At 43.6% G+C, this 27,396-nt stretch overlaps 2 protein-coding genes across 7 annotated transcripts; one reads left to right on the top strand and one right to left on the bottom strand.

The window, feature by feature from the left end:
- Positions 517 to 20,020, top strand: HSP90B1 (heat shock protein 90 beta family member 1). 2 transcript variants are annotated; one of them, NM_214103.1, is given in 19 exon segments: positions 671 to 731; positions 1,722 to 1,824; positions 2,552 to 2,693; positions 3,262 to 3,378; positions 4,750 to 5,081; positions 9,237 to 9,348; positions 9,572 to 9,691; positions 11,468 to 11,584; positions 13,872 to 14,009; positions 14,091 to 14,168; positions 14,278 to 14,343; positions 14,924 to 14,934; positions 14,937 to 15,192; positions 15,477 to 15,722; positions 16,459 to 16,595; positions 17,810 to 17,888; positions 18,015 to 18,170; positions 18,439 to 18,561; positions 19,049 to 19,350. In NM_214103.1, coding segments are annotated over 19 exon segments (2,412 nt in total). In that variant the 5' UTR covers positions 671 to 682; the 3' UTR covers positions 19,079 to 19,350.
- Positions 11,591 to 27,293, bottom strand: C5H12orf73 (chromosome 5 C12orf73 homolog). 5 transcript variants are annotated; one of them, XR_002344189.1, is made up of 4 exons: positions 27,135 to 27,293; positions 26,711 to 26,828; positions 20,442 to 22,178; positions 11,591 to 11,821 (listed from the first exon to the last, which is right to left on the bottom strand). XR_002344189.1 is itself a non-coding variant. In XM_021092650.1 (3 exons), the coding sequence occupies exons 2-3, from the start codon at positions 26,816 to 26,818 to the stop codon at positions 22,071 to 22,073; spliced, it is 216 nt and encodes a 71-aa protein (XP_020948309.1). In that variant the 5' UTR covers positions 26,819 to 26,828; positions 27,135 to 27,290; the 3' UTR covers positions 20,627 to 22,070. The 5 variants fall into 5 exon arrangements, 4 of the variants coding, with proteins under 4 accessions (XP_020948309.1, XP_020948311.1, XP_020948310.1 ...); XM_021092650.1 differs by lacking the exon at positions 11,591 to 11,821 and having other exon boundaries at positions 20,627 to 22,178; positions 27,135 to 27,290; XM_021092652.1 differs by lacking the exon at positions 11,591 to 11,821 and having other exon boundaries at positions 20,627 to 22,178; positions 26,933 to 27,275.

Below are 27,396 nucleotides of genomic sequence, written 5' to 3'. Positions count from 1 at the left end.
CTGTAGTTTCTCACCACCCCATGGAACATCGCTAGGGGGATTGTCAACCTCTCACGTGTGTCTCTTTTCCAAGAAGCACTGCCAAATAGAAAACTGGCTGCAAAAAGTCGCACCGGAATCATTCGCAAGATGACCCCACGCGGGGACAAGGGAAAGGTGAAGAGCGCGTTGCCATGGCTACCGCTTCTCTTGGTCCCAGAATAAACGCGCTCTAAGATCCGGAAGTAGTTCCGGGCGACCTCTCCACCTGGAGGGATGAATTCTGTGCTGACGTTCATTGGACGGTTTCCCTTAGAGGCCAAAGCAACCAAGGCAAAGGGGCGGTCCCTCGTGAGAGGGGCCCGCGGAACCGTTTGATTGGAGAAGAGGAGCCAAGACTGACCAATTGGAAGGAGCCACGCTTCGGGCATCGGGCACCGCACCTGGACAGCTCCGATTGGTGGACTGCGGTCCCCCCTACGAGTTCCCATTGGGTACAGGGAGTGCGTGGTGCAGCCCGATTGGCGGGTTCGTGTTTCCCGTCCCCCGCCCGCGAGTAGTGGGGGTGAAAAGCGGCCCGACCTGCTTGGGGGGTAGTGGGCGGATCGCACGGCTTGTGGTTGTGAGGTTCTGAGCCCAGGGGAGGGGGGGCGGAGGTGGCTCCTTCGATCAAAGGGGACTTGAGACTCACCGGCCGTGCGACATGAGGGCCCTGTGGGTGCTGGGCCTGTGCTGCGTCCTGCTGACCTTCGGTGAGTGATCCTGGAGGAGCGGGCACCCCTGGACGCCCCCCCGCTCCAACACGGCCTCTTCTCGAAGGTTCTGGGGGCGTTGAACCTGGGAAGGGGATAACACGGTCTGCGCTGGGCGGATGGGGATGTCCATCGATTTTCCTCGAAAGAGGTTCAGGGGATTTCGTTTACTCTAATTACTCTGGAAAGAAAAAAGGAGAATGGAGTCGTTTAAATCTCTTGCGGATGTCCTAGTATCCGCTCTTAGAAGTCTCAGTCTTCTGGGAGTGGGGCCTGGCTTGGGCTCGCGCCCCTTGGGAGCATTGCGTGTCCCCTTCCGAGGACTTTTGTCAAACGCCGCAATCTTTGGCCGCTCGAGTTTGAGGACCCTCCGCCCCCGGTATTCCGACTGTTCGCCAACGCGAGTTTCCTTTCTTAGGTGCTGGACTGTGAAGCTTGGGGCCCTGGGGCAGCGGACCGGCATTGGCAGCGCGGTTGATTCACTTTCGCTCAAACTCCTTAACATTTTAAAATCTCTAAATATTTCTTCCCTTTGTCAGGCCCCTAGGCCCAATTTCACTTCCCCTCGCTAGAGGTTGCACAAATTCTGTTTGAGCTCTGACCTGTGACATCGAAGGACTAAGTTTGGCATGGTCAGTTTGGAGCCTTGTGTCGGCCTGCGCGCAACACGTGTGAATGTACAGGGGGCCTGGTAGCAAATCAGCTAAGCGCTGTTTGTGAAGAATCTCTGGGCCACCTTTCAGAAGTGATGGCTGCCTCCGTATTTCAGAATCCACTGGGGGACCTCAGTATCTGAACTTAAATAAGAAATATGCTGACATGGGTTTATATTGGATATTCAAGCCAGTGGATCCATTCTTTCATCCCCACCTCCCATATTTTCCAAGTGAATTTTGCAACATCTACCCTTGCCTTGTTGATCTTGTTTCTTCTAAGAAGTACATGGAGCTATGGTGTTTGAGAGTTTTCTGGTATTACATTTTCCCGCAGGGTCTGTCCGCGCTGAGGATGAAGTGGATGTGGATGGGACAGTGGAAGAAGATCTGGGTAAAAGTAGAGAAGGTTCCAGGACAGATGATGAAATAGTACAGAGGTTTGTACTCTTCCGGAACGATGCAAATAACCCCTGGGAAACCCTGGAATACAGTAATTTTTTTATGTTCATTCTCCAAAGGTCCAGATGAAGTTTTAACACTTTGAATTTAATTACTAGATAGTAGAGAAAACGTTAGGGGGAGCAAGCATGTGCATGCACAGTATCTCCTAAATTGCCCCTAAGAATGGTCAAAACGGAATGAATTCTTTGGAAAACTGTTTTGATAATACTGGCGCTATAGCCTTCCTAAGATCTTAGAAAAGATCTACAGTTGGTTGTGTACTTGGCAAGTGTGTACCCTTGGTAATTTTTTTTTTTTCCTTAAAGATTTCTGTAAGTGGAGTGATGTTTTACTTTGGTCTCTTAGGATTTAAAATTATGTAGACCCTTAGGCAGGCAGAGGGACAGGCCTGTGAGAGGGAGCAAAAATGAGTGTGAGTTTGTTTCTTAGTAGAGGGAAGTTGGGTTTATTTTTCTGACAGTTTTAAGCACAAAGTATTTCCAACATGGTTTTAAAGTAACCTGTTGCTGTATTAAAATAATAATGAAATAAATAATAAAATAATAATGAAATGGTGGGCTAGTCATATTTTATAAAGATTTCCACTTTGTCCTTTTTACCCCTAAGACAACCTTAAGAGACCACCGTGCTCTCATCACAAATGCTGTATTTTTGGAGGGAACTAAGTAATGCAGTATTAGTTTATCAAATTTCTTTCCTTAGAGAGGAAGAAGCTATTCAATTGGATGGATTAAATGCATCCCAAATAAGAGAACTTAGAGAGAAATCAGAAAAATTTGCCTTCCAAGCTGAAGTTAACAGAATGATGAAACTTATCATCAATTCATTATATAAAAATAAAGAGGTAAGCAACATTTGGTTATAATAAAGATATTTTGTTTCTGTATGGTAGCATATTTGTTTACTTTCACAGTGAATGTGCTTACGTAGTAATTCCAAGCAAGTCGCTGGCAAAGTTTAAAAACCCAGTATGTGTAAGAATTGCTGCTAGATAGTTATTTGTGTGTGTTCGGGTGGGGGTGGGGGGTGTTTGTTAGACATTTCTTTCCTTTCTTTTTCCCTTTCCCCTCCAGTTTTGTTCATGGCCTGCTAAATAGCTGTGAATCTTTTAAGTGCAGTCATACAAACTAAGCCTCATGTCTTATATACATAAAGGTCAGTAGGAGGAAAGTAGAGTATTAGCTACTCTGACCAGTGCAGGTATCCCTTATAGTCGCTGCAGTCCTTGTGTAAAGAGCTGTACCTCCTTTTACCAAGAGAGTAAAGCCACCTGTGCACTATAAGAAGTCTAGTACGTAAAGAGTGCTTTTTCAGAGCACAGAGTAGAAATAAAATGAGCTTTGACATTAAATTTAACATCCCATGTATCTTGAGGATGACCTAAGTGTGTATTAAATCCGGCTTCCATTTAGATTTTCCTAAGAGAACTGATTTCAAATGCTTCTGATGCTTTGGATAAGATAAGGCTAATATCACTGACTGATGAAAATGCTCTTGCTGGAAATGAGGAGTTAACGGTCAAAATTAAGGTAAGCTGAGAACAGTTTTCTTTTAAAGTAGAAAGAAAGGGTCCTTGGAGAGAGGGAATCCAGATCAGTCAAGATAGGCTAGGTTATGAGGAAATAACATTCCCAAGTGTCAAAGACTTAAATCAGGAATCAGCAAAGTAATGGTCTGTGGGCCAAATCCAACTTGCTGCCTATTTTTGTAATTAAAGTTTTATTGGAACACAGCCATGCCCATTTGTGTATTATCTGTGATTGCCTTTGACAGAGACCACATGGCCCCACAAAGCCCAAAATACTCTCTGGCCCTTTTTTTAGATAAAGTTTGCCAACCACAGGCATCCCATGGCCTCTGCTTTGCATCATCCTTACTGGAGGACCCGGGCTGATTGAGCAGCTGCCATCTGGAGTGTAGTTGGTTGCCACGGTGCACAGAAAACTTGGAGGGTCTCTCATTGATTAAAAGCTCCAGCCTGAAAGCCACACTCCTGACTCCCACTTGCAACGCTGGCTAGAACTAGTCACCTGGCCATATCCAAGCATAGTGGAAGAAGTAGATTTCTGGAAGGCAGAGAGCTGGGAATATTTAGTGAAGAACATTGATCACCACAGACTCCAAAGGCAGAAGTCATTCAAGTTTTAATCTTTATTTTCCATCAAAGAATAGGTAAAACATAAAATTTTGGCGTTTTCTCCTTGCACAGCTGGTTAAGGATCTGGTGGGTTTTCTTTGTCATAAATGACTTGGTTTGTTTAGGTCTCTCTAGCCTGTGGCATTTAGACCAGTCTCTGCCCTCTTTATATTGATACTTTACCAAATAGGCTGAACTTTTTATTCCTTACAAAGAAAAATGCTTGTACTTAAAGTGTTTTTTTGTGTGTGTGTGCCCACGGCATGTGGAAGTTCCAGGACCAGGGATAGAGCCTGTGCCATAGCTGCCACCCAAGCTGCTGCGATGACAACACTGGATCCTTAACCCACTGTGCCATAAGAGAACTTCAAGATGCCCCCCCCCCTTTTGCTTTTTAGGGCCACGCCCACACCATATAGAGGCTCCCAGGCTAGGGGTTGAATTGGCGGTACAGCCATCGGCGTACCCCACAGCCACAGCAACGCCAGATCCTTAACCTACTGAGCAAGGGCCAGGGATTGAATCCACAACCTCAAGGTTCCTAGTCAGATTCGTTTCCACTGCACCACGACAGGAACTCCAGGATGTCCACTTTTTGAAAAGGATATTAAATACTATACGGAGAGAACTATCTCAGTTCTGTTTTCTGTGTTAAAATTGATGTGGCCAAAGCTGGTAGTTTCTCAGTGTATAGCTCAGTATTGCTTTTTCATACCATAAGTATTAAGCAACTAAAACTGTCTTGTTATTGTCTTGGTTTCAGTGTGACAAGGAGAAGAACCTGCTCCATGTCACAGACACTGGTGTGGGAATGACCCGGGAAGAGTTGGTTAAAAACCTTGGTACCATAGCCAAATCTGGGACAAGCGAGTTTTTAAACAAAATGACGGAGGCACAAGAAGATGGCCAGTCAACTTCGGAACTGATTGGCCAGTTCGGTGTTGGCTTCTATTCTGCCTTCCTTGTAGCAGATAAAGTTATTGTCACGTCAAAACACAACAATGACACCCAGCACATCTGGGAGTCCGACTCCAATGAATTTTCTGTAATTGCTGACCCCAGAGGAAACACCTTAGGACGGGGAACGACAATTACGTGAGTATTACTGATTCCTAATGTGAATTACTAGTCACAGCCAGGATTTTGACTCTCCAGTTCTGGCTCCCTGTGGCTTATTCTACACCTTAATTTCTTTGCCTATAAAATTGAGGAACTTGAACAGTTCTCATCACTGGAAGCATTTTGAGTCCTCATTAAAGGCCAGACCCAGTGATGGGAAGGCCACTGTCCTCGGAGAGCATAGGGTGGGAAGGGTTAGCTCTTGCAGGGAGGCTTCTTGGAGCAGGGGCTTGTCCAAGTTCTCCAGGTGAGCTGGAGCTAGAAGAGTAGTGTCAGTCTGTGGAGCATCGTGCATAAAGGCAGAGGCACAGCGTGTTTACAAGAGTATAGGAATTCCTTTCAGGTAGCGGCAGTTACTGATAGAATGTTTGATGAACTTTTAAGAGTTTTCTCAAGGTGCCGTGGAAGATGGTGGGACTGGGTGAGAAGAGACTCTGGGAAACCGTTGAAAATATTTAGGATCATAACCAGGGTTAGGCGAGGGTGGGAGAGAGCAGGCTGTGAGGTTCCCAGGCTGGGGGTCAAATCAGAGCTACAGCTGCTGGCCTACACCACAGCTACACGTATCCTTAACCCACTGAGCGAGGCCAGGGATGAACCCGCAACCTCATGATTCCTAGTCGGATTCATTTCTGCTGCGCCACGAAAGGAACTCCTTGACCAGTTTTCTTAATTCTAGGAGACACTTCCTGTCTTCATTGTCACAGATTTTCCTTTAATGAAAACTAATTAGACAACTATATTTTAGTATTTTTTTAGTCGTTTTGAATTGATCTTTCCCCACCTTTGTTGTTAACATTCACATCCCCTGATCTTTTAGGCGCATAACTAATGGTTATACCCCAGTGCCCTCTCTGTTAGGTGGTAGAGAAATGGAGAGCACATCTCTTAACTGGAAAGAGAGAGAAAATGATGTCCCAGAGGTGCTCATGTCTTAGGTTGCTAAGAGACAGGGGAGGTGCCTTGTAAGCTCCATTGGAGCCAATGTTTGGTAGACTGCTCCGTTCCTAGAGCCTGATGCTTGGCTGGCAGATAACATCTTTTTGTTTTGTTTTGTTTTGTTTTGCTTTGTTTTTTGTCTTTTTGCTATTTCTTGGGCCGCTCCCGCAGCATATGGAGGTTCCCAGGCTAGGGGTCCAATCGGAGCTGCAGCCACCGGCCTACGCCAGAGCCACAGCAACACGGGATCCGAGCCGCATCTGCAACCTACACCACCGGATCGTTAACCCACTGAGCAAGGGCAGGGACCGAACCCGCAACCTCATGGTTCCTAGTCGGATTCGTTAACCACTGCGCCACGACGGGAACTCCCTGGCAGATAACATCTATTTGAATGAATAAGGGTCAGTAGGACAGTTTGATGCAGGCAGCATGGATGGTGATCAGTAAAGGAAACCTTTACAACAGCTTTTCCTTTCCTTGGGCAGAATTGCTTGTGCCTTCAAGCCCTCCTTCCCCACCATTTGCTCGACACACTCATTTGAGTGCCTGTAGCCTGCTAGGGGTTAGGGCTACAGTGGAGTGAGAATAAGACACTTGCAGTCCCTGCTTTCACATGGCTCATTCTACTAAGGAAGAAAAAGCTTGAAATAATTTCAGAAGGCAGATGCCAGAAAGGAAGTTCAGGGACACCTTTCTTATCGGAAGGTCTTTCTGAAATGGTGACAGGTTCAGCTCAGATGTTCTGGGCGGTGAGCACCGCATGTTGGAAGTTCCAGAGGCAGAAGGTCCAGTTGAGGACCTAAAGTCAAAGGGAAAAGGAGAGCGAAGGCAAGGAAGTGGCAAGGTCAGGATCTTGCCCTACATACATAAGACTTCATCTTCTGTTTGGCCAATAAAATAGAAGCCATCAGATAATTCCGTTTCCTTCCCACTCTTCATATTCGTATTCCTAAATTAGCTACCACTGTACCCTTTTGAGAGATTTAGTGAGGATTAAATGAGATCATGAAATTAGCATCCTGTAAATGCTAACTGATAAAATTGCTTCTGTCTTCTGTCTGCTGCTCTCCTGAGGCGTGTGTTTCTACATTTCTCCCTACAGCTAGTCTCCATTTCTGCTCTGTGCTCTCATCTTACCTCCTCAGAGACTAAACACAAATTAATTCCTACCGCATCTTTGAAAGTTAGCCTTTCCAGCTGGAGTTCCCATTGTGGCTCAGTGGTTCACCAACCTGACTAGTATCCACAAGGACGCGGGTTTGATCCCTGGCCTTGCTCAGTGGGTTAAGGATCTGGCGTTGCCGTAAGCTGTGGTATAGGTCGAAGATGCCGAGCTGCTGGGGCTGTGGTGTAGGCTGGCAGCAATAGCTCTGATTTGACCCCTAGCCTGGGAATCTCCATATGTTGTAGATATGGCCCTAAAAGACAAAAAAAAAAAAAAAAAAAGTTAGCCTTTACTTACACTGTCCTCTTTCCATCAAACTGTTGCAGAATCCCTGGGAGGAAAGGAGACAGCTGGTATCATGTCCCCTTCGACTGTCAGGCACTATCTCTTTTTCTCCCCTTTACAGTTAAGCTCCTTAAAAAAGCACACCTGCCTTTGCTGCTACTTCACCTTCTGTTCATAGCTCAGCCCACAGTATTTTGACTTTATCCACCACCTCTCCCTTGAAATAAGTCACCAGTAGTCCTTGTTGCTAAGTCCAGTAAACTGAGGCTTATTTCAGTTGGCATGGCTCCCAGCAATAGATTATCTTTTTGGTAGGTTTTCTCTTGTGTTTTCTACAGAATTTGCTTTTCCCTTCTCATTCCTTAAAACAATCCACTCAGTCCCTAGCTCCATCTTTTCATGTTCCTTTACCTATTTCTTAAATGTTGTTATCCTCTTTCTTCAGAAGTTAAGTTTCAGCCCTTTTCTCAATCTCCTCTGTCCCTCATGCAGTCTTAACCACTGTCATGGACTCAAGTTCCAGATCCTTCTCAGGGTTCTTTATATTCTTAGTCTAGATCAGGAGTCAGCAAACTTAAAGGGTCAGCTAGTAAATACTTTAAGCTTCTGGCCTATAGGATCTCTTCTAGCTTGACAGCAGCCATAGACAAGACATGATGAGTTTGTGTCCTGATAAAATTCCTCATGGGTGCCAGCTCCTGGTCTAGACTATCTCTGTGCTGGGCTCTGTGCTCCTATGTCCAACTGCCTTTTAAATCTCTAAGATGTCTAACGGTCAGCTTCAGTTTGCATCCGAAACTGATGCAACTCTCCACCAACCTGGGATCACTAATAAATATGCTCCAAGACCAGAGACTGGGCCCCTCACTAGGCTGTGTTGTCATGTACTGTCTACTTCCTGGCAAGTGCTAGCAAACTATAAGCTTTGTGAAGCAGAGAGGGAGCCATGGCTACAACATTCCTCATATTTATTGGGTGCACAAACGTCAAGATACGGGCTACCCACTATGTTTTAGATGGTACGATTGTTGTTTTTGGTGGATGGAGGAGGGTATTGCCAAAGGGAGAGCAAGAAGAGGAGGAAGGAGTGCTACAGTGTTTGGTATTGTCATTATCTAGGCTAGAGCTGTCCAGTAGAACTTTCTGTGTAGAAATACTCTATCACCGCTCTGTCTGATACGGCAGCCACCAGCCACATGTGACTGTCGACTTTTAAAGAACTGACTTAACTTTTATTTAAATAGTCACATGTGACTGGTGGCTTCTGTTTTGGATAGTGCAAGTATAAACAATAGTTCGGACTAATTTTCTGGCCTTTTTTAAGGAAAATGTTTTTATTAGAGAGTTAGCCATCTAAGGTAATCACTTGACTTCTACCATAGCATGTGATTCCACTTTTCTCCAGAATATTTCGGTGATCTTCCACATTCAGCCATCTTACGATTACTGTTGTTCAAGTGAAAAAAATCCAGCACATTTAGAAGGTTGGGGACATTGTCGTTTTTCACTTGGAACGAAGTAAAAACCACTCGAGGGAGTGTGAGGCAGGTTCTTCCATTTACCGTACCCGTGCTTGGTATACTTAGCTCATAAGCGTTTATTGGTGATGGGAGTTCTTAGCATGCATGACGAGGACACTGGGTTGTACGTAGAACTGCTGGCTATTAGAGTCATTTAGATCAACACATAATCAGATCTTTCAAACCACAATGTGTCTCAACGTTTTATTTTCCTTGCAGCCTTGTTTTAAAAGAAGAAGCATCTGATTACCTTGAATTGGATACAATTAAAAATCTCGTGAAAAAATATTCACAGTTCATAAACTTTCCTATTTATGTATGGAGCAGCAAGGTAAATCTATATGAATAAATTTTATATGTATTATCTTGGTACCTATTTAAATACTGGACACCTAAAAAATGCAAGTTAAGTATGGCTCTTTCTGTATAGGATTCTCGCAGGGTTTTCTTATTGAGGACCTCTTCTTTTGAGCTGTAGTTTTTGTTTCATAGTCTACAGATGTAATCAGAATTATTAAACAAGTTTAGCTATGATCTATTTTCTATTCTAACAGACTGAAACTGTCGAGGAACCTATGGAAGAAGAAGAAGCAGCAAAAGAAGAAAAAGAGGAATCTGATGATGAAGCTGCAGTAGAAGAAGAAGAAGAAGAAAAGAAACCAAAAACTAAAAAAGTAAGTCTGTGTAATCTTTCTGCGTAAAATACTGTGTAGGTTATAAGGTACCAAGTTCACAGAAAAAGAAATCAGATTTGTGTTGGACAGAGTGCTGGGGTAGGGGTTGGGGTTGGGGTGTTGAAGGAAGGTGGTCACAAGGTACAAACTTCCAGTTAGAAGATGATTTAGTCCTGGGAATGTAATGTGCAGTGTGATGTGGGGCTCACTCTGCTCTGTGACGTATAGAAAAATTGTTAGGAGAGGAAATCTAAATCCTGAGAGTTCTTACTATAAGAAAAAACATTTTCTTTTTTTGTTCCATTTCTCTTCATTGTTTATTGTTTTATTCTCATCTATATGAGATGATAGATGTGACATGTTGTATGTCACAACATGTGTAATTCAAACCTTGAGGCCGTACACCTGAAACCCATACAGTGAATGTGTTAATTAGATCTCAATAAACTGGGGTGGGGGGAGCAGGGAGAACTAAGGTAAAAATATTATTTATGTCATGTTAGAGAAAACACTGAATCCCAAATATGCAAGGCTGATTTAAGGTAAGCTTCAGTGTTTAATGGTTTTTGTTTCAAGGAGTGAATCACAGGCCCAACCTTTTTTTTTTTTTTTTTTTTTTTTTGTAGTACCCCACAGCATGTGGAAGTTCCCTTGGCCAGGGATCAGATCCAAGCCACAGTTATGTTCCATGCTGCAGCTGCAGCAACACCAGATTCTTCAACCCTCTCTGCTGGGCTGGGGATCATACCTGCCACTGCCAATCCCTGTTGCATTGCAGAACTCTAATTTTGTGGCCGCACCTGTGGCCTATGGAAGTTCTGGGGCCAGGAATTGAATCTGATCTGCAGCTGTGACCTGTGCTATAGCTGTGGCAACACCTGGATCTCTTAACCCACTGTGCCTGGTAGAAATTGAACCTACACCTCAGCAGTGACCAGAACTGCTTCAGTTGGCTTCTTAAACCACTTTGCCATGGTGGGAATTGCAAATGCAGATCATTTTTTTGCAGAGTTTTCTGATCTCTGTATATTGCCCAGGACTGTGGCTTATGATATGTAAGCTTTTTGCATCTTTTTGTCATGTAGATAATAGCTATAACATTAGTTCTGGCTTGCTCAGGTTGCAGAGTAGAGAGAAGTAGGTGGTGGGTTTTGAGAAACATTTGCTATAAGATGTTGGATTTCTACTGAGTCATGAAATAGAAACACATAGTATGTATATACTTCTAACTTCAAAATAGATATTATCAAGAACTAACATTTTAGCTAGTTAAAAATAATTGAAAAACCTTAATTGGATTTTTATTAATTATAATTCTAACCTTTTGTTACATTAAATATCAATCTTAATTGGTGAGAGAAATACCTTCTTTTAGAAGTTTTGTTCCAGGAATTCCCAGGTTAAGAATGCAGTGTAGTCTCTGTGAGAATGCAGGTTCTATCCCTGCCTGCCTCGTTCAGTGGGTTAAGGGATCAGCATTGGCATAAGCTGCAGCATAGGTCACAGAGGCAGCTCAGGTCTAGTATTGCCATGGCTGTGGAACAGGCCTGCAGTTGAAGCTCCAGTTCAGCCCCAAGCTGGGACCTTCCATATGCTGAAGGTGTGGCTGTGTAAAACAGAAAAAAAGGTTTGATCCAGTTGGTAGGAACCATATTAAAATAGAGGTACCCCTTGGTGCTTTGTATATTAATATTATTTTGAAATGTTCTAAAGGTGTGGTTACCGCTGTCACCAGTATAACTGCTAGGAGTGACTAATCAAATACTGTAATTTCAGGTTGAAAAAACTGTCTGGGACTGGGAACTTATGAATGATATCAAACCAATATGGCAGAGACCATCAAAGGAAGTAGAAGATGATGAATACAAAGCTTTCTACAAATCATTTTCAAAGGTAAATATTACTTTAGAATAATGTGATGAAACATTACTAAATCAAAAGTATGTTCAAAAACAACTATTTCAGCACAACTGGTTTTCTTTTTAATCCCATTTATTTTATATTCTGCATTAAAAATTTTTACTATGAGAAGGAAATTATAGGCTTTAATCATATTGCTAAGGGGTCTACACTACAAAAAAGATTAAGAATTACTTACATAGGTAGATGCTTGATTTCCACTATAGAAACCTGTAAAACAAAATCATATTATTGAATGGCTTGTTATGTGATCTGAAAGAGCTTGTTTACAACATCAGACATTTATCTTAAGGTCGTGGCCTAGGAATAACCACTAAATCTGTTGCTGTGCCTATTTTTCTTTCACTGATCACTTCTTGAAACTCAGAATCCAAAACTAGCATTGACTAAAATTGTTCAAAATTGTTTCCTCAAACATTTGTACAAAATGGAACAGTTTGATGGACTTAGCATGGCTAGGAAATACTCAGTAGTCTATGGCTATATTTGTTCTTTCCTTTTTTTTTTCTTTTTTTTGTCTTTTTGCCATTTCTTGGGCCGCTCCTGCGGCATATGGAGTTTCCCAGGCTAGGGGTCTAATCAGAGCTGCAGCCACCAGCCTACGCCAGAGCCACAGCAACGTGGGATCCAAGCTGCGTCTGCGACCAATACCACAGCTTACGGCAACGCCGGATCCTTAACCCACTGAGCAAGGCCAGGGACCGAACGCGCAACCTCATGGTTCCTAGTCGGACTCGTTAATAACCACTGCGCCACGTTGGGAACTCCGTTCTTTACTTTTTAATCCATCTGTTGATTTGTGACTTAACCTTTGTTTTCCTTACATTAACATCCACCCATCCTTTAAAGTTTACCTCTAAAACATTTCCCTTGGTTCTGCCTCTATTTTTTTTTTTTTTTTTTTTTTTTTGTCTTTTTGCTATTTCTTCCGGCCGCTCCCGCGGCATATGGAGGTTCCCAGGCTAGGGGTTGAATCGGAGCTGTAGCCCCCGGCCTACGCCAGAGCCACAGTAACGCAGGATCCGAGCCGCGTCTGCAACCTACACCACAGCTCACGGCAACGCCAGATCGTTAACCCACTGAGCAAGCGCAGGGACCGAACCCGCAACCTCATGGTTCCTAGTCGGATTCGTTAACCACTGCTCCACGACGGGAACTCCCTGCCTCTATTTTTATTCTCATGAACTGTATAGTCTAGTGTATAATAAAGGTACTTTCGCTTCAGGCAGCGATATTAGAAATGTGAGCAATGTGTGATTTTAAGTCTTGTAGAGTCCACATGAGAAAAAATTTGATCCAGGTAAAGTTAACTTTTAATGATATGTTTTATTTAACCCAACGTACCAACATACCCAACAGTATTATTTCAACAAGTGATCAATATAAAAAAAAAAGTGAGTTGTTTTCTTTTTGATTTTTTTTGCTTGGTTGGGTTTTTGTACTGTGTCATCAAAGTCTGGTGTGAAGTTTACACTGACCAGCACATCTCAGTATGGATGAGCTTCTTTTTAAGTGTTGTGCAGCTACATGTGGACGCAGTAATGGATGTTGCAGAGGATTCTTGTCCTTTTGCTTGGTAGCTATTTACGCACCTCTTTTTATCCACTGCCGTAGTCCAGATTTCATGGAAGAAATCCGAGTAGTTTTTTGGTTGACTAGTACACATGAAATGTACATTATTTTGTCATTTAGACAGGCTGGTGGTTTTCCTGTCCTATTCTCAGATGTGTGGAACCCAGACTCATCCATCTCCCCAGGTTTAGGTCATTGAGCAACATTCTTGATGGTCAGCGTCAAAACAACTACATCCAGCCAGTTAGAAGTGTGGTCTTAATCATTTCCTCTTCCCTCCCCTCCTCACCTCTTTTGGTAGGGGAACTTATTTGTTAGATAAATGTTAAACTGGGGAGTTGCCGTGATGGCGCAGTGGAAATGAATCCTCCTAGCAACCATGAGGTTTCGGGTTCAATCCCTGGTCTCCTCACTCAGTGGGGTAAGGATCCGGCGTTGCTGTGAGCTGTGGTGTAGGTCGCAGACGTGGCTCAGATCTGGCATTGCTGTGGTTGTGGTGTATAGGTCAGCAGCTGTAGCTCCGATTAGACCCCTAGCCTGGGAACCTCCATATGCCACGGGTGCAGCCCTAAAAAGACCAAAAAAAAAAAAAAAAGTTCAACTGACCATGTACCACATGATAAAACTGCTTAGTTTTGTACTGCCTCCTTCCTGTGCCTTTTCAATGACTAAGACATCAATTTCCTAGGAAAGCGACGACCCCATGGCTTATATCCACTTCACTGCTGAAGGGGAAGTTACCTTCAAGTCAATTTTATTTGTACCCACATCTGCCCCACGTGGGCTATTTGATGAATATGGATCTAAGAAGAGTGATTACATTAAGGTGGGTTTTTAAATAGTATAAATAGAGGTTAAAATTTGAAAGTCTGATTTCCAGAAAGTGACTCTCTTGGTCTCTGCTTAGCTGTATGTGCGCCGCGTGTTCATCACAGACGACTTCCATGATATGATGCCCAAGTACCTGAACTTCGTCAAGGGCGTTGTAAGTATCAGGAGAAAACTAGGAGGTGGGGCGTTCGAGTAGGGGGTCTGGACGTGGGGTTCTTCGCAGTATTCCTCTTGCTCACTGAACTTTGTTTTGCCATCTGAAGGTGGACTCAGATGATCTCCCCTTGAATGTTTCCCGTGAGACTCTGCAGCAACATAAACTCCTTAAGGTGAGCGTGGGAAGAAACACGCTTTGCTCCTTGATTGGGCTTTGCAGGACAGGTTCCATTAGTGGAATCACCAAGTTTTGAGACTAGTCTTTGGCTCTTGAGATAAAGAACTTAATTTCACTCTAGAATGATCAAACCCTGAGAATCTGCTTATTCTCCCAACATTTTATAATAAAAATGTTCAAACCTACAAAAAAGTTGAAAGAAGAGTATAGGGAACACCCACTACCTGGCCTAAATGCTTAGATTGTAAGCATTTAAGTAGTCTTGTGATTGGAGTTCCCACGGTGGCACAGTAGCCTAGGTTGCAGCTCCAGCTAAGCCAGCTAAGATTTGATCCCTGGGTCTGGAACTTCCATATGCCACTGGAAGGGCCAAAAAAAGGGGCAGTCTTGCGACCGTCATAACTGACGACTTGGCTTCTGCTCAGTCTGACCCAGGAGTGCTTGCCATCCCCCCGCCCTTGAGAAATGCTGGTCTTTGCATCTTTGACCACTATTCCCCTGCTACCTTCCATATGGTAGCTTCTCAGGAGTTTGAGATGAAGTTCTCTGATCAGTTATTCTTTAATTTTGTGTAGGTGATTAGAAAAAGCTTGTCCGTAAAACTCTGGACATGATCAAGAAGATTGCTGATGAGAAGTATAATGATACTTTTTGGAAAGAATTTGGTACCAACATCAAGCTTGGTGTGATAGAAGACCACTCAAATAGAACACGTCTTGCTAAACTTCTTAGATTCCAGTCTTCTCATCATCCAAGTGACATTACTAGTCTAGACCAGTATGTGGAAAGAATGAAGGAGAAGCAAGACAAAATCTACTTCATGGCTGGGTCCAGCAGGAAAGAGGTGAGGTGAACTTCACCTGGTCTTGGTACATATTTGGGGGTTTATAGCCACCTTTTGGGGGTTGGTGGGGGGAGAAAACTTACTTGTAACTCTAAACTAAAGTAGTTTTGAAGACGGGTCAGTCAGTCCCTGCCGGGGTAAAGGCCATTTATATTCTCTGCACTTGTTAATTCTCCACTTGTGAAATGGGGTTGCTAGTATTGTATGAAGAGAGCTACTAGGATGAGCAAATATATATACTAAGACCAGCCTTGGAAATTTGGTTGCTTCTCTTAATTTTGTAGGCTGAATCTTCTCCATTTGTTGAGCGACTTCTGAAAAAGGGCTATGAAGTGATTTATCTCACAGAACCTGTGGACGAATACTGCATTCAGGCTCTTCCTGAGTTTGATGGGAAGAGGTTTCAGAATGTTGCCAAGGAAGGAGTGAAGTTTGATGAAAGTGAGAAAAGTAAGGAGAATCGTGAAGCAGTTGAGAAAGAATTTGAGCCTCTGCTCAATTGGATGAAAGATAAAGCCCTCAAGGACAAGGTATTTTGGAAATTAAAAATTGTGAAAATTTTTGCATCTACATTTAAAAAAAATACTTCGTCAGCAAATTAAACTTTGCAGCCAGTTATATTTGTAACCAGGTGTACATAACATTTGATGTTGTGGTTAAATTACTGGGAGGACAAGGTTAAAATTTATGAACTACAAAGCATTAAAAGGATAAGTGATTATTCTGTATTGGTTACTTGTAACTGAAAGTTTTCCATCATTTAATACCGCTTTTATGATAGCTTAAAGTTTTATAGGTTAAATGTAAATTTAAATGTTGCATGTTTTTGAAAGTTGGTGTTTCAGTATTTATCTCTGACTGAAAAGTTCAGGTAATTAAATGAGAGTTTCCTGGAGTTCCCGTTGTGGCGCAGTGGAAACGAATCTGACTAGGAACCATGAAGCCTGCCCTCACTCAATGGGTTAAGGATCCGGCATTGCCGGGAGCTGTGATGTAGGTCGCAGACATGGCTCGGATCTGTCACTGCTGTGGCTGTGGCCTAGACCAGCAACTGTAGCTCTGATTAGACCCCTAGCCTGGGAATCTCTATATGCTGCGGGTGTGGCCCTAAAAAGACCCAAAAAAAGGTTTCTTAAGAATCTGAATGAGAGGTGCTTTTCTGGTCTGCCTCTGTTTAAGATCTCTTTGAGTCCTTATGGAGCTGAAACGCAATCACTGAACTGTTGATGTTTTACATATATCTAACTTTTGGTTTCTTACCCCAAGATTGAAAAGGCTGTGGTATCTCAGCGCCTGACAGAGTCTCCATGTGCCCTCGTAGCCAGCCAGTACGGATGGTCAGGCAACATGGAGAGAATCATGAAAGCCCAAGCCTACCAGACGGGCAAGGACATCTCTACAAAGTAAGCGCCCTTAGAAGTCCTGCCAAGGTGTTGGCTCTTGTCCAGCCTTCCCTCACAAGATAACACCAGCTTCCGTACAAAGAAGTAATGTCTTGTAAATGTCCTCCACTGTCTGTCATGTGTTAGACAAGTTTACAAAGGGATTAGGCTGCTAAAGAAAAGGTCTTGCACTTGTGATGTATTTTACATACAGATGGATGTTTTCTTAATCTGTTACACATACTGTCTTTTTAATTAGATTATATGCTTGGCTTGGTATCTGGACAATTTTTATTACATTTTTAGATAATAGTTACAAGTGGAGTTAATGACAATTATATTTCTCAAATGAGTTAAATCCTTTTTAACCACCCTTCCCACCCCCCCAACCAGTATGCCCCACAAAATAAAGGGTAAAGGATGCAAATTTAGGGGCCGAGCACTGGGTCTTTGGTACCCTTTATTTTCAGGAAATACGTATTTCAAGTTTATATTTTAATGTCACAGCAGTGGCTTTGAAAATGACTTCTTCCTTGTTTATATGTCTTACCTCCTTATTAGATTATAAATGTCAGGTGGAAAACAAGTTTCTGCATGAATCCCATTGTAACAGTATGGGAGCCATTTAATAAATGTCCACCTGTTTCAATCATTTATTAGCAGAAGTTACCTTCTATCGAACAAACACTCGAGCACCTACTGTGTCTTTGTACTGGTGCTCTAAAGTAGACATTGCTGCTGTCCTTTGTGACACATCAAGTCCTAGTCTTCTAAGGCTGCATGGATGGCAGGTATACCAAGAGAGGTTTCCTCCCTGTCCTCAGTCTGCCCTGACAGGAGAACACTGAAGGTGATGGAAGGTATCCTTGAAATGATTGAGAGCTGAATGCGGAGGAAGAAGCAGGTTCTTTTAGGACCACATAGGTTAAAGCATCACGGAGAAGGTGTTACTTGAGCAGCAGCCAGAGGCGGCCTAGATGTTCTAGAACTCTGGGAGGCACAGCTGCAGTTGGGATAGTGGATACATTAAGAGGGGATGAATAAGACATCAAATCAGTTCATCCACGCCGAGGAGGTGCTGGCGTACATTAGTAAATAAAACCGTTCTCTTTATTGCACTCTTTCATCTAACCATGTACATTCCCCTTTAAAAGGGAAAGCATGATGTAATGATGTATCGATCTACAGACCCTAAAACTTGATGTCTGTTAATGTTCATTCTTAATCCTCAACAGTTACTATGCCAGTCAGAAGAAAACATTTGAAATTAACCCCAGACATCCACTGATCAGGGACATGCTTCGACGAGTTAAGGTGAGCAATGTCAGAGCCATAGTCCTTTGCCTTTTCATTTGAATACGTTGGACCCTTCTTATCAAAAGTATTCAAATGAATTAAAGTTGTCAAATTATTAATCAAGTGGGACTTCTTCCGTTTCAGGAAGATGAAGATGACAAAACAGTTTCAGATCTTGCTGTGGTTTTGTTTGAAACAGCAACACTGCGGTCAGGGTATCTCTTACCAGACACTAAAGCCTATGGAGATCGAATAGAAAGAATGCTTCGCCTCAGCTTAAACATTGACCCCGATGCAAAGGTTTGAAATAATGTGTTGAATGTGTGAATGCCCAGTGTCATGCACTATTCTAGAAATTAATGAGAAATTCCCCCTTTTCCAGCCCTTTTTTGTGTGTCTCCCTTTGTTAGCTTGACTTTTAATTCTAATTAGAGGATTTACTCTACAGCTCTGGATAAACCAGAGTGAAATTATTTTATTGATTATTTTATTAATTAACTATATGAGCAAAATGAAAACAGGTCCAGAGTATTTGGTGCATTAATGGGCTCATCAGTGCTACCTTTAGGTGGAAGAGGAACCCGAAGAAGAACCTGAAGAAACAACAGAGGACACCACAGAAGACACAGAGCAAGACGACGACGAAGAAATGGATGCGGGGGCAGATGAGGAAGAACAAGAAACATCAGAGGTAGAGCAAACCAAGAACGGGGGAGGGGGGGGACTTGGAGTGTTAGTTTTTACCAAGTTAGCACGGTTGAAGAAGTCATACTTGTAGGAATCTGCTGAGAAATAGGCATCTAATATCAAATTCAGAAGCTGGAGCAAATAACTTTTTTCTTTAAAGTGTGTGCTGCTTCCTTGATTCCCTCAGCTTAACCACCCGTTCCTGAGGCATCTGAAAGTGGATCGTTCCTTAGGCATGGTGCTTCTGTGTTCTTGGCCACTTGCTTCTGCCTTAACTACAATAACACTAGGCTGTTTTAAAATTTTGGTTGGTTGTGTTCAGCTGCTATTGATCTTGTTGAATTGTAGGTATTTTGCAGCAAGGTGAGGTTCTGACTTCCAACAGCTCAAGTAATGGGAATAGGCTGGGTCCATTTCAGTTATTTTGTACATACATGATTCTTCTGTTTGTTGGGCTAGTTTTTTAATGTCTTGTGGTTTTTGTTTTTCAGACATCTACAGCTGAAAAAGATGAACTGTAAATTATACTCTCACCATTTGGATCCTGTGTGGAGAGGGAATGTGAAATTTAAGTCATTTCTTTTGGGAGAGACTTGTTTTGGATGCTCCCTGCCCCCCCAGCCCCCTTCTCCCCTGCACTGTAAAATGTTGGGATTGTGGGTCACAGGAAGAAGTGGGTTTTTTAGTTGAATTTTTTTTAACATTCCTCATGAATGTAAATTTGTACTATTTAACTGACTATTCTTGGTGTAAAATCTTGTCATGTGTATAAAAATAAAAAAGATCCCGAATACTCAGCGTCTTACCTGTCCTTTCATAATTCATTTTATAGAACTGCCTGATACTTGATTTTTTCCTTCTCTCTTTTTTTGGGGGTGGGGAGGGTGGTTGTGGGATTTTTTTGTTTTGGTTTTTTGTTTTTGGCTGTGCCCACTGCATAGAAAAGCTCCCATGCCACAGCAGTGACAATGCCACATCCTTAACTGGCTAGGCCACCAGGAAACTCTGGCATTTTTTCTTTGGTACATTTGTATTTTAATAGCTATAAAGTTCATTTTTCACCTTTGTGAAGGCATTGTCTTGAGATTTGGGTTCAAATCATGACTTTTCCTAATAGCCAGACCACTCTATATATCTGTAAAAGGAAGGTATGGGGGTACTCAAGGTACCACTGCATTTCCCCCACAGCATGAGGGCCTCCCCTCTGCACAAACTGGCCCTAAGGGGCAGGTCCTCTCTTCCTGCAGAGTGAGCAGTGTCCCTGGCCTGCTTTATCTACAAAATGTGTAACAGAGCTCACCAGTTTTCACAGGGAACTATATTCAATATCCTGTGATAAACCATAATGGAAAAGAAATTCTTATGGGAAAAATATTTGTATATATGTATAACTGAGCGACTATATTGTACAGTAGGAATTAACATTGTAAATCAACTCTACTTAAATAAAAATTTTTTAAAAGTAAAAAGCTGGCTCAATTTGGTGTTCATATTTTAGTGGCAAACTAGAATTTGAAAATTTGGTTTAACGGTACAAAAAACCACTTAACCAAATTCAATTAATGAAATTAGTTCAGAATTAAGACTTTTATTGTTGATTTACACTAAATCTAAGTATCCTTCCTGAAGCCTTTGGGGATTACGACGACTTGAAGTGAGGTACCAAGATTAGAATTACCGAATTAGTGTTGAGGAAAAAATTTTAAAATTACTTCAGGAAACAAAAATAGTCAAACATACTCCAGTTTGACATTGCCCTTGCAGTGGCAGCTGTGACAAGCTTGATTATTTGTAAAGTACACAATCTCTCATAAGAAAAAAGTACTCAGTTAACAACAGGAAAGTCTTAGGCACAAGGTCACCAAGTCAAGCAGCATTGCTCACCTGTCACTGAGAAGTGAGGGTCCTCTGTGTGCTGGGAGCATATGATAAGGAGCCAGAGGACATGCAGTGGAAAAGAAAAACTCATGTGAGCCTGGAAATAAACCATTTCATTTGGATGCTTTGTACTATTAAACTGAGAAGGACATTGGCTATGAAAAGGGAAACACTTTGTTTTTTGTGGGTTGTTTTTTTTTTTTTTTTTTTTTTTTTTTTTTTTTTTTTTGCACTTAGAATTTAAGATTTCAACCCAGGCCCCTAAAATCTGTATGGTGTAGAAATTTGCTAACTGCCTGAGAAATAATAAGCCTAGATATGAGGAATGCATAAAGAAACTTCTTTGGGAACAAGAGCCTTGAACATGAAGCTGACTGCTCTATAAATTACTTCTGTCCTGCTTTTATAGACTTGGGAAAGGGCTAAAACATTAGTATTAGTTTCCCAGGCCTTCAATCCAAAAGTACCACGAACTGGCAAAACAACAGAAGTTCATCCTCTCACAGCTCTGGAGTCCAGAAGTCTGAAATCCCAGTGTTAGCAGGCCCTTCCTTGCTCCGAGACAGTCGAATCCTTTCCTGCCTCTTTCCAGTTTCTGGGGTGTCCCCCAGCTTGTGGCCACAGGACTCCAATCTTCACCTTTGTTGTCACCCGGTGTTCTCCTGTGTGTCTGTCTTTCCTCTTCTTATAAAAAGGCACTATTCACACTGGATTAGGGCCAACTCTATGACCTCATCTTTATATTTTCAAATACACATTCACAGGTACTGGGAGTTAGGACTTCAACAACTTTTCGGGGGGGTACGATTCAACCCATAACCATACTCGTTTATCTGTCACTTTACATGTTACAAGAGAAATGCCGAATGGTTTCTCCAATTTGGAGGTAAAGAGCTTGTGACTGTCCAAGTCACAATTATTTTAATTTTGTTACGTAAACAGTTTCAAAAAAATTTCAGAATGTAAATATTTCAACTGAATTCAGTTTAGTACAAACAGTACTTTCCAAAATTTAGAGAAATATTAAATTCTCACCATAAGCTTTCATGGTCAATGTCATTTTTATTATACTTAATTTATAATTCTCATTTGCCATTATAGTTAAGCTTATTCAGAGAAATAAACCAGAATTATAAGGGCAGGAGACACTGCAAAATTCTATCTCACATGATATTCAAGACTAAGTATTTATTGGGAGTTCCTATTGTGGCTCAGAGGTTAAAGAACTTGACTAGGATCCAAAAGGATGCAGGTTCAATCCCTGGCCCCGCTCAGTGGGTTAAGGATCTGGCACCGCCGTGAGCTGTGGTGTAGGTCGCAGGTGAGGCACGGATCTGGTGTTGCTGTGGCTGTGGCCGGCAGCTATAGCTCTGATTCAATTCCTGCCTAGCCTGGGAATTTCCATATGCCAGAGGTGCAGCCCTAAAAAAAGTATTTATCAAACCACATTAAAGAAAGCAATGGTAAAAGCTTTGGCAGTTTTCAAGAAACACTGGTCAAACCATAATTAAATCTCAATGCATCAGTTAACATCTAGTGAGCACTTCCTGTTTCAGTCAGCATTGTATTGGGTGCTTAACAAGTAGTTTGACGAAATGAATTTTAAAAATGCACATTTAACTCTCACACTGCTATTCACAGAGTTCTTGGCAGAGTTGGATCTTGAGGTTCTCGTTGTAGCTCTTTCAATCCCAAAAGCTCTGTTTTGAGTTCTCCGGGCTTTGGTGGAATTTCGGGTATTGTCTATTAAAACAAACAAACAAACAAAAAATTATACCAGTGCTTTCTTAGACTGTGATGAAATATGACCTGAAAAATATCAAAGAAAATAAAAAATAAAAAAGAGCAAAAGGTCCCCTGCCACTCAATGACAAATCTTTAGTATGAGAACCTGCAGCTGATCTAAGTCCCTTCCTACCCCTATATTTATATGACTCATTGGGCTACGTCTTGAGTAGTAAAGGACTCACAGAGGGAAAGCATATCAATTTACAGGTCACAAATGTGAGCAAGGCTTTCTGCACTGAGAAATCCACGCCTGCACTATTTACTGACCCTCCACCATGTGCCTGGCACTGAACGCAGGCATTAGAAATCAGTACATTTATTCAAAAACAGTTAAGTGCCTATTATGTGCAAAGCATAAAACAGTGGGCAAAAAATACAAAACTGGCTTCAAGAAAGGTGATTAGGAAAAGCCTGAGAAAAAATGCGTAACAGCTTCAGTGTGATAGAATTCACATACCATACCATTCACCTATGTATACAGTCAAGAGGTTCTGGTATATTCACAAAGTTGCACATCCATCTCTATAATACATTTTAGAAAATTTTCATCACCCCGAAAGAAACCCCAAGCCCATTAACAGTCACTCCCATTTCCACACAACCCCCTGACCACCAAGCCACTGCTCTGTCTCTAGAGAGACTTGCCTCTTCTCACATAAATGGTATCACATAACACGTGGTCTCTGTGAGACTGTTTCTCACAGAGACCACTCGTTTCTTTCATTTAGCATGTTCCCAGAGTTCATCCGTGTTGTCACAGACATCAACGCTTCCTGCCCTTTTAGGACCCAGTAATATTCCATTAAAAGGCTATATCATGTTTTATGTATCCACGCACAGTCCTTTACTGGGGCTGTTTCCACTTTTTGGCTCTTACGAAAAATACTTCTATGAACATTCATGTACAAGTTTTTGTGTAGCCCTATGTTTTCATGTCTCTTGGGTATAAACCTAGAAGTTGAATTGCTGGTGGCTCTATGTTTAACTGTTAGAGGATCTGCCAGACTGTCTTCCACAGCAGCCACACCGTGTCATACCCCTAACAGCACTGCACAAGGGTTCCAGTTTCTCTGTATCCTCATCAGCACTTGTCATTCGCTGTTTTCTAAAATTACAGACATCATAGTGGTTATGAAACGGTACCTTATTGTGGTTTTGATCTGCATTTCCCCGATGGCTAATGATGCTGAGCATCCTTTCATGTGCAAAGGTGACTTTGGAACAAAGACATGGAGGGGGAGGAGAAAGCAGCCAAGGACACATCTAGGAGTGTCCCTGGCAGATGGAACCACTGAAGCAGAGGAGCTAAGGCAGGAACATGCCCTTGAGTTCAAGGAAAAGTGAGGTGGTCAGCACAGCTGGTACAAAGTATTCAGCAAGGGGTGAGAAAGAGACAAGGACAGGAGGGAAAAGGGGGTGCAGAGATGGGAAGTCACTGGGGGGCTGTGAGCAGAAGAGTGACGTGACCTGACTCAAGGGTAAACAGATGGCAGTGGTGGTTTTGTTGAGAAGAGACTGTCAGGGCACGAAGGTGGAAGGTGGAAGAGTCAGGCAGCTACGGCAGTAACTGCAGTGAGAGCGACTGGCAGTGGCTTGAACTGGGTAGTCGCAGAGGAGGAAAGCAGCGAGTCTGGATGAGGATCTGGGGTTGAGCCAGTGGCATCTGCTGCTCTGTGCGGTATGAGAGAGAAAGCGTTGAGGAGGACTCCTAGTTTTGGCCTGACCTTACTGTGTTAGGGACGACTTCAACAAGAGCAGGGGGAAGGCCAGGAGCTAAGCTGTGAGCATGCCCACTGCCCATACACGTGGAACTGTCAAGTGTACAATGAATAACTGAACTGTCAGTTCACAGGAGAGGGCCAGGCTGGAGGTATGATTTTAGTATGTAAGTACCAGCCACTGTGCTGAAATGAGATCATGGAAGTGAGTGTAGGCAGAAAAAAAGGGGATCAAGGACAGAGCCCTGAGGTCCACCTGTGCTGGGAGGCTAAGAAGATAAAGAAGAAACAGGAAAGGGTGAAAAGCAGCAACCACGAAGGCAAAAGAACCAAGAGTGGTCTCCCAGAAGCCACGTGAACAAAGTGTTTCAAGGAGAGACTATTTCACCATGTCCCAAGCTGCTGACGGACTAAAAGATGAAGACTGATAACCGACCCACGGGATTTAACAGCATGGGGGTCGCAGGTGACCTTAAGAGGTATGGCGGTAAATATTCACACACCTCCGTCTCCAGGCCTTGGTGCAGCCTGTTCTCTCCATATGGAATGCCCCCTGCAAAGGTCTCTACACGACCCCTCACGTTGGCATTGCCAAAATTCTGATCATTACCCAGGGCCCACCGTAGTGCCACCTCAAGGAAATGTATCCCTCCCCCCACTCCATTCCCACCACGCTGTTCACCCATCTCTGATCGGAATCAACCCAAAGGTCTGATATCATAATGATGTTAGAGGCATGTCTACTTCTCTCAGCTATTAGTTTATACTGTAACGTCTCTGAAGACAAGGACCACATCTCAGACTTCTCCTTAATTCTTACAACCCTATGAAAATGTCCCACATTGTACGAGGCTGTCAAAAAATGTGTTAAATGGGAGTTCCCTGGTGGCTCAGCAGGTTCAGGATCCAATGCTGTCACTGCTGCGGCTCAGGTTCAGTCCTTGGTCCAGGAACTTCCACATGCCATAGGTGTGGCCATTAAAAAATAATTCACTAAAATTAGAAACCAACAAGTGGTTGGTTTTCTGTGTTACCTGACCAGAGTCCAGGCAGAAATGCCTACTCCCTACATTGTGATCCAAACCACTGCATTCACACCCACAACATAACACTGAGCATACTCTTTTTTTTTTTTTTTATATATATATACTTGATTTTTTTATTTTTTATTTTTATTTTTTTTTGTCTTTTCGCTATTTCTTTGGGCCGCTTCCGCGGCATATGGAGGTTCCCAGGCTAGGGGTCCAATCGGAGCTGTAGCCACTGGCCTACGCCAGAGCCACAGCAACTCGGGATCCGAGCCGCGTCTGCGACCTACACCACAGCTCACGGCAACGCCGTATCGTTAACCCACTGAGCAAGGGCAGGGACCGAACCCGCAACCTCATGGCTCCTAGTCGGATTCGTTAACCACTGCGCCACGACGGGAACTCCTGAGCATACTCTTGTAATTATTTGCACTGTATGTTGTCACCTCCACCTCCCCAGGACCATAACTCCTCAAAAGTACCTCTAATTCCCAGTTCTAATTCAGAGAAGTCTTAATAAAATGAAATTCCTCTCTTGGAGGAGTTCCTATTGTGGCTCAGTGGTTAACAAACCCAGCTAGCATCCATGAGGTTGCAGGTTCAATCCCTGGCCTCACTCAGTGGGTTAAGGATCCTGCATTGCGGTGAGCTGTGGTGTAGGTCGCAGATGCAGCTTGGATCCCAAGTTGCTGTCGCTATAGCATAGGCTGGCAGCTACAGGTCTTATTCAACCCTTAGCCTAGGAACCTCCATATGCCACAGGTGGGGCTCTAAAAATGAAATGATATGAAATGAAATGAAACGAAATGAAATAATAAAATAGAATAAAAATAAAATAATAAATTCCTCTCTCTTGGAGTTCCCATCGTGGCTCAGCGGAAGTGAATCCGACTAGTATCCTTGGCCTTGCTCAATGGGTTAAGGATCCAGCGTTAGTGTGATCTGTGTAGGTCGAAGACAGGGCTGGGATCCTGTGTTGTTGTGGCTCTGGTGTAGGTGGGCAGCTACAGCTCCAGTTTGGCCCCTAGCCTGGGGATATCCACATGCTGCGGGTATGGGCCCAAAAAGACAAAAATAAATAAATTCCTCTCTCCTTTGAATGCCCATATTCACTCCTTCAGTCAACAAATATTTATTGAGCATCTACTACATTCTAAGCTCTTTTCTAGGTGACTGAAATACAAGAGTGAACTAGACAGGCACAGTCCCTCCCTGGAGACTTCATTTTAGCAGAGGAAACAAAGAGGAAGTAAAAAGACAGGAATAAAATAATTACAAATCACGACATGTGTTCTATGGAAACCAAGGCCTTGTATAGAACAGCAGAGGAAGAATCCTTTAGGAGCTGTCCAAAGGACCTTCATTGCTAGAGGAGATAATTCGAGTGGAGACTTGAAATTTTGAAGAAAACCAAGCCAAGATCTGGGAGAAAAGCATTCCAAGAAGCATGACCTTGAGGGAACAGGCTTGATGAGTCTGAGAAACAGGAAGAAGAAACGGTGTGGCTGCAACACAGGGGAAAGGGGCAAATGGTGTAAAATAAGGCCAGTGGCAGGCAGGTGCCAGACGGCGTAAAACCCGAAGACTGTGTAAGAGCAGGCCAGCATGGCTCTAAAGGCAATAGGATGACACCATACGGTTTTAGAACCCGGACAGACGTGCTCCTAATTTCAAGATCACTTCTGCTGCTGTGAGAATGGAGTAGTCCAGGAGTGAGGCGCGAGGACCCTCCCGCACTCACCAGGTCCGGCCGGTAGTACCTGTGCACCACCTCCGCGCCGGCGCACATGGCCAGGAGACTGGCGGCGAACATTTTCAGGTAGGACGTCCAGGACACGCCCGCAGGCATGGTCGGCGGGCTGGACGGGGAGGGAAAGCGGACGGTGTTAGAAAGTTCCCAGGTCCCGACCAAGCTGTGAGGGGAAACGAGTCCCTCTGCAGCGCAGGGGCGGAGTCAGAGCACCTGGGTCCTCAATTATGAGAGGAGGGCAGTGAGCGCACGAACGCCCTCTGGAGGCGGAAGACCAGCCTTCGGTGGGTTCTTAGTGTTGGGGCCGGGCCTTCAGAGTTTACAGGCAGCGCCAGCGGAGCGAAAGGAAGGCAGCGTCGGGCGGTTTACCGCGCCGCGAAAGCTCCGAGAGATGAGGGAGTGCACACCTCACTACCTGGCCTATAGGGTCGCTCCAGGGGAGACTGTACCGCGAGCTGCACAGGCCGTCGGCAGCGTGTCGAGGGCGGCGCAAGGGCGTTCGGGAGCCCGAGCAGGCGGGCCGGACCCAAAGTGCAGGGGATGCGGCCCTCCCCGGACCGGAAAGCCGGGTTGCTGCCGGCGCGGGCACGTGACCCAGGCGGAAGTGAGGCTTTTGGCCAGAGCCAGTGTCTTTTTTTGGCGGGGCGGGCGGGGGGGGCGTCTTTTTGCCTTTTCTA

Source organism: Sus scrofa, chromosome 5, assembly GCF_000003025.6.
Source record: "Sus scrofa isolate TJ Tabasco breed Duroc chromosome 5, Sscrofa11.1, whole genome shotgun sequence".
Taxonomy (NCBI): Eukaryota; Metazoa; Chordata; class Mammalia; order Artiodactyla; family Suidae; genus Sus; species Sus scrofa.
The sequence above is the reverse complement of the archived record's forward strand: the minus strand, read 5'-3'. Positions and strand labels throughout refer to the sequence as shown.

What these genes read in the sequence shown, in the direction of transcription:
- C5H12orf73 (XM_021092650.1), bottom strand. Translation starts at nt 26,818, where the DNA reads ATGCCTGCGGGCGTGTCCTGGACGTCCTACCTGAAAATGTTCGCCGCC. An exon ending in GGTACTACCGGCCGGACCTG is followed by an intron (nt 22,179 to 26,710) that starts GTGAGTGCGGGA and finishes TTGTTTTAATAG; the next exon opens with ACAATACCCGAAATTCCACC.
- HSP90B1 (XM_021091129.1), top strand. Translation starts at nt 683, where the DNA reads ATGAGGGCCCTGTGGGTGCTGGGCCTGTGCTGCGTCCTGCTGACCTTC. An exon ending in GATGATGAAATAGTACAGAG is followed by an intron (nt 1,825 to 2,551) that starts GTTTGTACTCTT and finishes TTCTTTCCTTAG; the next exon opens with AGAGGAAGAAGCTATTCAAT. An exon ending in ACATGCTTCGACGAGTTAAG is followed by an intron (nt 17,889 to 18,014) that starts GTGAGCAATGTC and finishes CTTCCGTTTCAG; the next exon opens with GAAGATGAAGATGACAAAAC.